The following is a 14,452-nucleotide window of genomic DNA, read 5'->3' as shown; positions in this document are numbered from 1 at the left end:
AGTGGTCGGTTTGTCAACTTCTGTTGGTCTTTTTGTATTTCAGAAATCCCGAATATAGTGTGAGAAAGGGAAGGCGGTGAAAGGAAGAGAAAAGCTTGATAATTTACTGCAGAATATACTTCACTGTATTTTGACTGGCAAGATCCTTGTGTTAAAGTTGGGGGTGTCTTGTGCAGGGACAGGAGTTGAACTCAATGATCTTTGTGTGTCCCTTCCAGAATATGAGACTCTATGTGCCTATATTTATGTGCCTTGTAAAGCAAGGGCTTAAAATTGGTTCTCAGCTTAGGTCTCTATTAGACAAGGAGGGTATGCTGTTGAAGTTGAGAAAAGTACCTTGCTGCCTTACATCTGACAAAAAAGTTCTCATTTGCTTTGGTGCTTTGTCAGATTGCCCCTTTTAAAGAAAAATAATTGTATAATTTGGGCACTTTTTTGACTGTTTGGGCTTAAAGACAGTGTTGTGATCAATAGAATAATAATTTTCAAATTTGAACTTTGGCTTTTTGCTTAGATGCATAAACCATTGGATGAGTGTTTCATTGTTTGAATTGTGATGTGAATAACTGGTCTAAGACTCCAGCCATCTTTCCTTCAAACATGTGAGTAAAACTGTGCTGAACTGATGAGATATGGTCATTGCAATGTTAGGGAAAAAAACTGCAGGACAGTGCAATTACTTTATGCCAATTTGTATCTATTAGTGAGTAGGACCAAAAGCACAACACACTTGTTCATCTACAAGTAAAACTAATCAGCAATGTTTGGAGTAAATCTGTATACTGCTTTTACAGCACTAGTAAGACTTTCTTTTTCTTTTCCTTTAGGTTCCTGATTGTTACAGAACATTTGCTGAAATGTCCAGAGCTGGTAAAAGCCCTCTATGCCAAACTGAGCAATCAAGAAAGGTAACCCCAAAACCAATGCGGCTTTTATTATTTAGCATTCCATATAGAGTATCCTGTTCACATGATTGAAAAACTGTGTGGTTTCATAGTTGGCACAAAATCTCTAAATACATGTTTCTATGTCAGTAATGGTTTTAAATTGGTTGGTTAACATTACAGCTTAGCCACAACTGGCAGTGATTTATGTAGGGTTGCAGAATTCAGGTTGGCGCCATTACTCGGTAAGGAAATAGTTCACACACAAAAAAGGAAAGGATTTCATGCCTGGGTCTTGATTTCGTAAGAGTGCCACACCCTGCAGAGTTTTACAGCTCGATTAGAAATGTCCTTAGCTCATCATACTTCTGTTGATATGTCAAGAAATTAAGAGGAAGCCTTTAAGAAAGATGGAAGTGTGTCTCATACAGGTTAGCAGAACCTACAAAAAACATAGATGAGCAGATGCCTGTGATTACTTAATCTTTAATATTTCTACTGTTGAAAAGCTTCAACAAATCTTCACCTTGAAGAAGCACTGATAGCTGTTCGAGTAAGTATGTGCTGAATTGATGGGAAATGGCCACTGTTATAATAGAAAAATGTTCATTGCTTTAATAGAGAATTGAGGAAGATTAAAAAATGATTTTAAGACAATCAAATTTGGGAAACACTGCTAGAATTCTACAGCTCCTCCAACTGCTTGAAGATTTTGTGGTCTCATTTATGTGTTTAATGTGCCTATATTGTTCTACATCCACCCAGGGAAGCTGCAGAAGTTCCTCTCTAGTTTTTGCAGGTGAAAAATCACTAAATAAAACAGCGCCATTGCATTTTTTCCTGTGTTTTGTTCTAGTGTTACCACAGGTGAGGGTTCATTGGAGATTATCAGAAAACTGAAAGGTTATCAGACAAAGAAAGAATATGCAATAGGTTTGAACCATAAATAAAATATCATTCTTGTATGAGGATGGTATAGGGTGGGAATGGTAAGGAGGGAGATACTGTTTTCCTCCATAATTCAGGATAACCAAGTGGGAACAAATCTGAGCTGTGTGTTTAATGTACCAGGAGGTAGGTGCTGTGTAACTGTTTTAAGTGAATGAACTAGATTGAATTCTTCTGGGGAATGTCATGAATGGCAGTTTGCACGTTTTTGTAATGCCTTTGAGGATAGCCAGAGCTGTTTATGGTGTTCAGTTGTACTTAAAGCAGTAGGTGTAACCAGTTTCTAGAAAGGTCTCAGCATACTACAGATGATCATCAGATCCCTCACCTCAAAGGCTTTTGGTGTAGACATGACATAGATGATCACAGGTGGGATCACTATTTAGAGCATATCTGCTGAATTTATTATTAATCCCAAGAGTTCTGCTGGTCAACTCCATTAAGTTTTTCAAAGACATAATCACAGTACATTTATGAATTGGGCAGTGCTTTGTTTACTGACAAACATATGGAAGTGCTATAGAAATAATCTTTTTGCATCCAAGCTATAGATGAATACCCTGCCCTGGCATCTTCCTAGGTAATGTTAGTGTATTTAAGAATGCATTCTTTTGAGATACATGAAAAGACAAATCCAATTCAGATACAAACATTTTGACTGTCATGAACTGGAGAAAAAAGCAGCCATAAACCCCAAAGCATAGGGAATTCATTGTTTCAAAAAGAGATGAGGAGTCTTCACCACAAGCATTCTCGTGTTGGGTGTCCAGTGAAACTGACCAAGTCCTGTAAATGTAGAATGGACAGATGTCCATTGAGGTGTCTGGGGAAGGCAGCTGGAGTCTCTGTGTGCTGGACTGGAGCAGGGACCTGTCGGAGGGCCTCTGCCATGTCCAAGTCCTACTTCCACAAAATGTTTCCAATTTGCCCTGACAACATGAAACGGCGTTGGAAATAAAATTACATTAAAGCTGTTAAAAAATGCAGCCCAAGTAGATTTCATAGAGCTTCATTATGTATCTAGTTACTTGCCAGCTTAATACATTGAATATCTCTGACTGGGTACATAAGTGATTAACTTGGATTTACATAGTCCATCTAGTAACAATTATGAAATGACTGTGAAGAACTGAGTGTGCATAATCAATTTTTATTTTCCCTGTTTGGGCTCAGAATTCTTTTGGGAGTGTGGGGAAGAGTTAGTGAAGGATTGTGGGCAAGGCAAGGGCTGTGAAAAACCTGTATTTTTCAAACAGAAGCTGTCAAATAGTCTATGCTTATTTTGCTATGCTTAGAAACAGCTTTTAAGAGCTGGTTTGCTTTAAATTTTAGATACAGGGAATATGCACTCTCAGTGATGTTTTTTTGGGACATAAGAAATTATAAATTGAAATAGACTTGAAAAAAATATTGACAGTCTGGACAGATTGTATTAATTAAATGATGAATTAAATTAATTCTGTACAGAAAAAAATCCTAGGAGACAGAAACTGATTGCCAGTGTTCATGAGGCTTGTTAATTTTTAAAACTTCTCTCTGTTACAAGCATGATAATTGTTTTTATCTTTTTTAACTACTGCTTGCTCTACTGATAATTCTATATGGCTCAGTGAATCTGACTAACAAATTTTTTTTCTGTCTCCAGAGTTACTTTGTTAGAGCTAATGATGGTGAAATTAAGTGACAAGGACTCAGTTATCAGTGAAGAAATGAATGTGTTTGTGAGACATGCTGACTTCCTTGCAGTCTGCTTCCAAGAGAAATGTGGAGCTGTGCTCAAGTTAACTGCTGCAGCAGATGCAGAAGATGAGGTATGACTGATAACCGTTTAAGTACTAGAATTTAGAACATAGACATGATGATTCCTCATTGCCACTGTTGCACAACGGGGCATACATAACAGTACCATTTCCAGTTTATGTTGGGAAAGCAATGGCAAAGTGCACAGTAGAGCCATAGGACAGCAGCCAACTTTTGCTTTTAATTTGAGGATGGCAAAGGGTATGGTACTTTGGAATAAGTCTACCCCATTGTTAAATGTTTCAAAATCTAAGAAATGTTCAAGTTGTCATGTATTTGGATATTTTATTATCTTACTAAGGATCACTTCTATAATTTATTTGAGTTGTGAATTGTTATTAATTCAAATTTAGAAGGGCTTGTAGTGACAGGACAAGGGGGAATGGCTTCACAGTGATGGAGAGTAAAGATAGATTAGATGCTAGGAAGAAATTCTTCCCTGTGCGGTTGGTGAGGCCCTGGCACAGGTTGCCCAGAGAAGCTGTGGCTGCCCCATCCCTGGAAATATCCAAGGCAAGACTGGACAGGGCTTGGAGCAACCTGGTCTGGTGGAAGGTATCCCTGCCCAAGGCAGGGGGTGGGACAGGATGGGTCTTAAGGTCCCTTCCAACTCAGACCATGACCTGAGATGAGCTCAGAGGTCAGAGCATGGTGCTGGTAACACCAAGCTTGTGGGTTTGATCCCCATATGGGCCTTTCACCTGAGAGTTGGACTTGATCCTCATGGCTGCCTTTCACCTCAGAATATTTTGTGATTTTTTGATGATCCTGTGATTCAAATATGAACCAAAATAAAAATATTTATTCTGTTCATAGATGGGAAGCAGTAATATACATGTAGTCAGAGTATTTTATTGTTCATATAAAAATTAACGTGCAATAGTTTCACTTCCAAAAACTCTAGAGAAGAAGTGTCATAATTTATTATCAAAGTAAAAAAACATTTATCTTAAACGCTTTTATATGATAATGTTGAAAAGTGTTGTAGTTGCTTGGCATTTTTTATTTAAATAGACACAAGAATTTTAAAAGTAGGTTGAGACATGTTGTGAAAAAATACCGTAAGTCACATTATGGGAGGTGGTGGAGATGTTTTTAAAAACCAAAACACAAACCAACAAGTGCACAATCTCTTGTCTGTCCACGAAACACAGCCTCCCCACTGCCCCAATTGGTTGGTCTAAGTTATGTCAGATAACTTAAGTGACTACTTCTGGAAAAGGTACTAACTTGGCAGTGAGAGGATGTACATTGAGACAATTCCATCTTCACTTTTTTTTTCCCCTGCCTTCCTTTTTTTTTTTGTTTTTTTATCCGTTGTGGTTACTTTCCAGACCACTTTCTGTGGTTTCAGTTCATGGAAACAAACTATTTGTTTGCACCCACCAGAACAAGGTCTCTATCCAACCAGAAGGTGCTGGGACAGCAGTATTGTGAATATTACTGCATAACTTGCCCTGATTGACACTGACTTCTTATTCTTCTCTCACATAAACAAGATGTATGATAAGTTGAGTGTCACTGTTTGGTGGGAAAATGGGGTGCACTGAATAAACAGAAAATATAAGTCCTGATAGGTGAATAAGTGGAGGGCAATATGTGTGCATGCATATCTGTGTATACATTTGTTCACAATGTATGCTTACTGTGGGAAAAGAGAAATGCCAGACTAACTTCAGAAAACTGTTTCTTTTCTTACAAGAAATTATAAAGAATTGCATCAGTTTCTCCTCATTATTATAAGTATTTTTAGGTTTTTTGTAGCAGTTGTATTTAATTGAAAAAAATTAGTTGTGCATTTAGAGTCTGTCATTAAAAATGCTTTAGGCAACATCTGTGATACTCAACTTGGCTTTGCCTGGCCTTTTTTGTGGCCCACAAGCCAAGTGCCTTGCTCAGGCCATGTCTGTAGTAGTAAGCTGCCTTAGACTCCAGAGCTCTGAGGCCACATTGGAAAACTTTTGAGAACAGTCCTTGGACTGGCCTGACTCCCAGAATGTTGTCTGGGTGTCCCCATCCACTGTTTAGTTTGTTATATGTAGACATTTGTTTTCTTAAGGAAAATCAGGTCTTGTAGCTTGCATCTTAAACCCATGAGCAGCTAATCATATGCTTTTGCAATGCTTAAGCCAATGTTTAAAACAGCTTTTCCATTTGAAGCCTGAATTGAGCATCAGATTGCCTGCACTAACTTTAAACCATATTTGCAAAATAAAAACGTTTCCTGGACTTAGTTCATCTCTTTATAAGGAACATCTTTTCTGCATCTTGCTCTAAATATGCTTATTTAAAAAGTCATCAGTTACTTCCTTATTTACTTTTCAGATTATATCCATATAGGAATGTCTATCAGAGTTCAAACTATTTCAGACTTTGAACTTCAGTAGGAAGTATTTTCCTTTACTGCCTTTCTTTTGTACAGGTGGAGGGCAAAAAAACCCTTTTTTTTTTTTTTTTTTTGGGTTTGGAAAAATTTGGATTTTTCCAAAATTTGGAAAAAATTTTGGAAAGTCAGCAGCAGGGAAGGAACAGTTTTTTGATCTTAGCAAGTTTCAAATATACATGAAAATTTGGGAGTTCTTCTATGGTTTTTAAATAATCTGTTCCTCTTAAAAATTGTAAAATGCTGGTTACTGTCTCTGAAATACAATTGCGGTATTATTAATTTGCAAGAGGATAATGTTTGGAGTGTTTTATGTTTAGGTGTGTTTAGAATCTGCCTTTGTGCTGATGAAAGCAGTTTATTGAGTAATTTAGGGCAAGATTTGCACTTTCCTACATCTCTATGTGTCAAAAAATGAAAATACTGATTTAGTACCCAGACCCTATAGCAATTTGGTGTTTCCAAGGAGCAGTGAATGAATATAATTGTACTACTTAATTACTGAGCACTATTATTGATGATTTGAATAACACTGTGTTGATTATGTGAATCCAAAATATTATACTGTTGATAAGTGACCTTTTTTTTCCTGGATCAGAAAAGGCAGGAATAGTTACTGTGACCAATGTCTGAGCCTTTTCATGGCTACTTGCAGTTTATGTAACACACCTGGAGTGGGATCATCTTGCAGGCACAGCCTGGCTCTTGAGCAATATGTGGTGTTCCAAATTCTGTCATGAGCTCTTAAGGCATTTTTGTAAGTGCTGGATTATCATTACAAGCAGGACCAACATATTCAGTGAGAAAAAATAGTTCTCTGGGTGAATAAATAATATGCAAATGGAATTGTGTCTCATACCTAACCAAAATGCTGTATCTCTGATTGCAATCCTATTTACACAATAATAATGTAAATTCTCACAGCCAAAGTTCTTTTGACCACAGAACTTTACAGAATTCCTGTGGATAACAAATTGGTGTCTTGCAGGCGGTGTTTGTGTCTTTAAAGTGGAATGCTCTGACTGAATAAATTCAAAGAAAACATTTATACAGAAATAATTTCTCAGCTAGTAATTTTCTGTATTTCTGCTTTTGGAAGTGACTCTGTTTTTGTTAAAATTTTATCCCATATGGCTCTGTTTTGGTTTCCCCATGATTTTTCAGGCAGATATAACACTAACTGTAGAAAATAAATTATTGCAATCTAATATGTTATTGTTATTTTAGAAAGTTGCCCTAATTTTATATAAATTTATTCTTGGCAGTTTGGAAGACCTGCACCGAACCTGAGGAGCTGAGAGTTCCTTTCCCCTGTTGACATTTCTGGGTTTATGTTTTTATGATAGCCTTCATAGGCCATTTTCAGAAATGCAGTTTTCATTCCAGGAAGCGCTGGTGACAGTTCGTCTTCTTGACGTTCTTTGTGAAATGACCTCAAACAACGACCAGCTGGAACATCTGCAGGCATTCCCTGGTTTGCTTGAAACAGCTGTAGGTGAGTTAGCCACAAGGCTTAACTGTTTGGTACTCTGTGAATAAAAATATGTCTTTCACAACCAGTGGTAATTACAATTCTGGCCTCTGAATAAGGTAAATAAATAGGAGATGTAGTTAATCTGCATTTTCAAATATTTGATCCTGGAAATTTTCTGCTTCTCCACTTTCTCTGTTGGTCTGTGTTGCCCAACAGAGCCTTGATTCAAGTTTCAGCAGTGCTCATTTCCTACAGAAAGGGATGCAATGGACAGCTGCTTTCTATGCTCTTCCACTGGCTGAATGCGTGGAAGAGTTCCTTCAAGAAGTAGGAAAAGGACTTGTCCTCCAAGCCTGTTCTCTTCTGTTTCCCAAATTTCTAAAATTTAAGTGCAATTTGAATTTTATTAATTAAATCCAGTGACTTTTAAAGGTCAACTTTAAAGAAGCTAAGAAACAGCAAGGGAAGAAAATTTTCTTTGTACACAAAGAAAATTATGCCAAGGTGTTCCAAAGATGCTCAAGGAGGGAGAATACATACCATGACCTGTGCTTTTTTTACATCTTAGCACTTTGAGATTGAGGTATGCTATCATTTTTGTGAGAATATTATAAAAGTTTTTGTATTTTTAAGACAAATAGGTAAAAATTAAAAAATAAAAAGGCTGAAACAGTTGCTAGCGATGACTCCTTTTGAAATGTTTGAAGGGTTCTTATTGTAAAAAAACCCAAACAAGCAAAGAAAAATCCAAATAAAGAAAATATCTCCAGCAACAACAAAAGAAAAACTTAAAAAGCAACCAAACCTCTATTTTTGGTGGCAGCTTTGTAGAATTATGGCTTACAATAAGATGAGTAACAACAGGATTTATTTTGTGCGTGTGTGTGTTAAGGAAACTTCCAGTTGATCAGAGGGATGGAGCAGCACTGCTGCGAGGAGAGGCTGAGACAATTGGGATTGTTGAGTCTGGAGAAGAAAAGCTTCAGGGAGATGTAATTGTGGCCTTCCAGTACCTGAAGGGAGCCTGTGGGGAAGCTGGAGGGATGCTATTGACGTGTTGTGACAGAGGAAGGGGTATGGCTTCAAACTGCTAGAGAGTAGGGTTAGATTGTGATGGAAGTGAGGCCCTGGCACAGGGTGCCCAGAGAAGCTGTGGCTGCCCCATCCCTGGAAATGCCCAAGGCCAGGTTGGATGGGGTTTGGAGCAGCCTGGGATAGTGGAGGGTGTCCCTGCCCATGGTAGATGAGATAAGGTGATCTTTAAAGTCCTTTCTAACCCAAATTGTTCTGTAATTTCGTGTACTTGAATTTTCTCACCATGCTACAGTGCCAGGAACAGGCTGAAGTAGAGAGGAAAATGGGATTCTGGGGTTAGTATGTATTGCTGTGACATATTCAAGCTACAGGAAATTTTCTAAAAATCTTGGTTTTAGCAATATATTTATGGTCCCAGAATTCTCAACAGCCTACAAATTCTGAATCTTCAGGTGGAGATGGATGGCAGCAGCTTCAGCCTTCATGTGTGAACTATCTAAGGGTGAAAAAAGTATGCAAAAATGCCTTCTGACATTGGGCTAGTCTTTTATGGTTGATTATATTAGCCTAAATCACACAATGAGGTAAAATTTCATAGTTCTTTGACATGATGTTGAATATCAGAAATTATGTTACTTAGTGCTGAACTCAACAATTGATAATAAAGCTCTGTGCCATGTGAGACTAATTTTCTCCTGGTAATGTACTAAAATGTTTTCTCTAGATACCCTGAGATTAACTCACCTTGCTGGGAAACAGGATGTAAATATTTTCACTGCCACACATGCTGTGACAGGGCAGGAAGAAATTTCACATCCAGCTGTGGGTTTCAAATCTCATCTCATTCGTTTGATTGGAAATTTGTGTTACAAGAATAAGGAAAACCAAGAGAAGGTGAGCTTACACATTTTTCTGTCAGAGTTCTGATGTGTAAACAGATGCCTGACTATAGGGTAGCAAATATACTGTTGGTCTAGAAATTGATTTGTAAATTGTAAAATTGATTGTGTAAAGGAAGCTTTTCTTTTAGTGAGTATGAATTACTATCACATTTCTGCTGACTTTTTAATAACAATGTAATTTTTGCCTGCCTACCTTTTGTTTCAGCCCTGTAGAATGCAAGCCAGTGCCTAATTCCGTTATAGTTTTCACTTTGCACTTTCTATGAAAAGTCTCAAACTGAGTTTCAATTTCACTTTGAAGGGAAATGGATGTGAATTGTTGTATAGACTTAACTTTAAATCTTTGAATTTGTCCAATGCTTTTTCTCCCTTTTTCATGTCACTTTAAAAATGCAGGTCTGCCTTTATCAAATCACTTGAAACCCTTTATCTTATAATTCCTGTATAGAAAACCAGTTTTGTTTTCACAGTGGGAAAAAGGGGGAAACAGCAGCAAGCATTAAATCTTAAACTTTTTTTTTTGAGTGATAAAAGATGTGTCTTTCCTCCAGGATTTGTTAGACTATCTTAGTTTCAGCAAGAAAAACACTTCCAAAAGTGTCTTTGTCTGTCAAATTCTGGATGGGTAATACGGGAATGATCTTCCTCTTCCCCATTCATATTAAGAGTATCTAATTGAAGTTTTTAATATGTCTGAAAAATATTATTAATACTGTTAATCACTCTTGCTTAGCTATGTTTCTAACCCATTATGATGTAATATGTGTTTGTGGAAATAAAGTACATTTTTATGGAATACCTAATGATAGTGGATGGGAGAGGGTTGCTTAATTTTGAAAAGGTTGATTTACAGCTTATTATCCTTTTTGCTGGGATTTTCAAAGGCCCCTGGAGCAATTAAGCATGCAGGCTTAATATTTTCAATGGAAGGTGGGTATTAAATTGCTATAAACTGCCTGAAAATAGTATTGCCTTATGCTGTCTTAAAAATTATTTAAATTCTGGTGTGATATCATGGTACTTTATTTACATGCCATTGAAACTTCAGAAATGCCAGTTGTATCATATCCTGTCTGAACCTTCAGTTTATTTAATATTTAATTTAAATAATTTTAAATATGAAATAAAATATGACATAATTTTAATTAATTAAAATAAATTTAAATAAATAATAATAGTTATTTAAATAAGTACGGATTTATTTCATATATTTAAAGCAGTTTGTAAGGTTATTTTCATACATAAACACATGCTTGTGAGGATGGGACAAGCAGCTGCTGTCATTGCACAGATAAGAGTTTTGAGGTACGAGTTACTTTTTCAAAGTGGTGCATGGCTCAGACCTAGAACTGGATTCCCACCTCACTTCAGACATGTACCTCACAATATAGGTCTGATTTTGTATCCATTACTGGGTTTACACTGAGTTTGCTGTCTGTATTCAATCAAAAGCAACCAGCCAAGTGACCAGTGTGTGTGAGAGACCTTGGACTTTACCAGTGGCTGTTGCTCTCCTGTGGGAGAAGGAGAAGGGGTGGGAAATTGGGAACTGTAGGCATGGGCTGGGGAAGCGGCTTTCTCTTGGGACAGCCTGGATGGTTGCCTTTCAGGAGAGGGCTGCATGGCAGGAAGAGCCTGGAAACAGGAATTAGGAAGAAATTCTTGGCTGTGAGGATGATGAGGCCCTGACACACATTGCCCAGAGAAGTTGAAAATGCTCCATCCCTAAGAGTGTTCAAGGCCAGACTGGGTAGGGCTTGGAGCAACCTGGTCTAGTGGAAGATGTCCCTGCCCATGGCAGGGGGCTTGGAACATCATCATCTCTAAGGTCTATTCAAACCCAGGCAATTCTATGATTTGGATCTGTAATATAACCTTAATGCTTGATGTTGGTTTGCCTGAGTTGTTCTAGAAACAGAAGCAATATCCACAGACCTGGGGTTTGAGTGGTGACTTGGGCCAAGCTCACCGTGAAACAGAGTTGGATCATTGCATCCAGGAGCTCTTTCCTGAGCTGAGTGACACCCAGGCTACTTGCCCTCTTGGGTGTGGGTCCTGCTGTGCCAATCTCCAAGTTCAGTGGAGCAGGTCAGCTGCATGGGTTGCTGGTTGGAGCTAAAGCTACAAACTGTCCGGAGGGAGATGAGAATCGCTCTGCAAAGGCTGCTTTTCCACCTCTCTGTTCATGATCTCCACCTGCTATAACAACCATAATTGCAGAGGATTACTGGACTGGTTTGTTGGCATTACAAATCTTGTAATGCTTTGGAACAGAGAGACCCTGCTAGCGTTTTATTGCTTCTTCTCTTTCTGTTTAAAATCAGTCTTTGCTTTAAGAATGCATTATTTAGCTTTTACTCCATTACATTAGGAATGCATTCTTTACATCCTTTCTTCCTCATAGTCTAGTCCCATTGTTGTGATAGGTCCTTACAATTCAAGGGAGTGGGCAGACCTGTAAACAGTTACTAGCAGGGGTCTTGCCAGGCTTGCTGCCCACTTGGTATTTTGCAAGGCTGGATGGGTTGGTGTTCTTAAGATAAAACAATCCCTTTGGACTGACCCATGTTGGGTCCCTTTATGTCCTGAGTTGCACTAGCTCTTGAAGAGGAGAGAGCAACAAATAAAAGTCCTGTACTTGGGATGTCAAGGGCTAAGCTTGTTCTGTGTTGGGCCTGCCAAGAGCCTGCAGTGGGTGTACAGTTCCATTCTGTTTTCCTTCTGTGTAGGAGGAAGGGCTGTCAAGAGTTACTGTCATACATGAGGGGCAGTCTTCTGTTTTGTGTTATGTCTCCTTCACAAAGATGCACTGTATGTTTGTATTAAATACACTGGAAGGAAGGAGTTGGGTTCTCTGGCTGAGCAAGGGGTAGAGGTTTTGGCTGATAGGTGATGAATAAAGCTATCAGATGGAAAAAGTGAAAATTCTTCCATACATTACCTTGTTAGACTTGTCTTCTAAATACCTCACTTTTATCATGGAGACAGACGTGGTACTGGTTTGTATGGGGAAGGCTTTAGATACTTATTTTCCACTCTCACTTTCAGAGCTATGACATGATGGATTAATTTAGCTCATTCTGCTGCTTTAGTACAGAACTGTTTAATAAAGAGTAAAACTTACAAAAGAAACCTAGTGAATAAATTACAGAGGATATAGTTCTTTGTTGTAGAGATGAAACAAATGCAAGATAGGTCATTGTTTCTGTGTTCCTTTACAAGAATCATATACATGGAAGGGGAGATGACTGATCTCTGCCTTATTGTGACACCTAGCACTGTTCTGCACAACCTTATTTCCTGTGCCTAAAGCTGCCAAGGACATTTTAGGTACTGTGGATGCCAATGAACTCAATCATAGTGTGCTAATCTTGGAATCTGTTTCTTTGGTAAAGCAGTTCTATTGTTAATACAGGCAGAAAAATTAAATACGTAGTTGCCCTTGGTACTGGCACTTTCTTACCTAGGCAGAGTAACTCTAGTGAAATGAACAATTTATGAGGGATAATTTTTTTCATGTGCCTGTATTTATTTGAGATGGCATCAGTGCTTTCTCTAATGCTGTAATGCCATTTTTTTTCAATGCAGAGATGAAGAAAGGAAGTCTTCTTGGAGAAAAGGGAAAAGAAAAAGGCTTCTGTTGTTAAAATTGATCTTAATAAAAGTAGCAAGTAAAACATCTGTATACTATTTAGCGTGTTCACATTAACTTAGATTTATATATATATATATACACACACACACACCTAAGCCAAATTGTTTTATATGAGACTGGCTTCCTAATTTGAAGACTGTTCTACCTGAAAATATGAACGAGATTTGACTTGTTTGGAATTCAGTTTTCAATTCTTTTTTTTTCATGGGGGCAAGGTGTGTAACAAATCTACTTAGTTAGCAGAAGGTGTCAACATCCACAGATCAAACTGTGACCACACAGCTCCTCAACTTCATCTTCTTGCTATAGTGAAGAAAAATAGAAAATGGAAAAATATAAAATAGAAAAACTCTTATTAAAGACACATGCTTTGTTTTTGCAGAATCATATAATAGTTTGGGTTTCAAGGGACCAAAAAAGCAAAATTTCTGAGCCCAATAATTAGTTGGAAAAGTTCCCAAAACAGTTTTTTTTTGGCAGTGTAGTTCCAATGGATTTTTAGACTGTTTAGAGGTTGAGATGTAGGACGATTTCTCAGTGTTTACAAAATGTGCTGGTTTGGGAGGTTACAAGGAGATGAGAGTGACAGGATTTGAAAGATGCTCAGCAATGCAAGTGGGACGCTGGGTGGGACAGTGGTTCTTCCCTCTGACTGCCTGAGGCACTCTTGTTGCAGAGGTTGCTCTGCTATCTGCAGAGCAGTTGCTGAACTGGCTCACATTACAGAGCACGAACTGTAGGTTGCCATAAAACGCTTTTTCAGTGGACCACTGGAGTTCAGGAATGGCTGGCATGGACTGGAACTTTTCTAACAGTGGTTGCTCAGGATTTAGCCCTTTCATCTCGAGTCAGTTGGAGTATATAGATTTGTCTTGGGTATTTACATTGTAAGGCCTTTCTTCTTGCTCCATTTCCCTGTGTAGTAAGTCACAGGTGACATTCTAAAGCTGTCACTGTGGTGACAAAAGCGGTGCCTAAGTCATAAAAATTGTATGTACAGTTTAATTGTACGATGTTAAGGAAACTCTAAGGGAGGAGGTGCAAGGCACTGGTAGTTAGCAACTTGTTTTTTCATGAAGGTATCACTAAGGCTGTGATTTGCTGCTGCTGTTCCCACATAGCTTTGAAGCCATCTTATACTCTTGCAGTAACTTTTTGAGGTGTTGGTGGATCATGATTAAAATCATACTTTCCCAAAATGATTACTCTGTTAACCAGACATCTCATTTGAATCAGACTGGAGCACATTATTGCATGGTTTGTTTCTGTTGACAGCACTTGATCCTAATTAATTTCTACTGTTGAACATTTCACTGGTGGGAAGTAAGAGGTAGCATTGTAGGCACATCAGTGTTTGGCTATAGCCTGAAT

The 14,452-nt window shown here is 38.1% G+C and overlaps 1 protein-coding gene across 2 annotated transcripts in view; it reads left to right on the top strand.

The window, feature by feature from the left end:
• Positions 1-14,452, top strand: part of ATXN10 (ataxin 10) — a 58,368-nt gene that overhangs the window by 30,167 nt on the left and 13,749 nt on the right. For both annotated transcript variants that reach the window (XM_058853065.1, XM_058853066.1), the window contains exons 6-9: positions 828-908; positions 3,478-3,643; positions 7,402-7,510; positions 9,249-9,418. In XM_058853065.1, the coding sequence (XP_058709048.1) occupies positions 828-908; positions 3,478-3,643; positions 7,402-7,510; positions 9,249-9,418 (526 nt within the window). The remainder of the gene's footprint in view (positions 1-827; positions 909-3,477; positions 3,644-7,401; positions 7,511-9,248; positions 9,419-14,452) is intronic.

Source organism: Poecile atricapillus, chromosome 18, assembly GCF_030490865.1.
Source record: "Poecile atricapillus isolate bPoeAtr1 chromosome 18, bPoeAtr1.hap1, whole genome shotgun sequence".
Taxonomy (NCBI): Eukaryota; Metazoa; Chordata; class Aves; order Passeriformes; family Paridae; genus Poecile; species Poecile atricapillus.
Note: the sequence above shows the minus strand (reverse complement) of the source record. Positions and strands in the feature narration are given on the sequence as shown.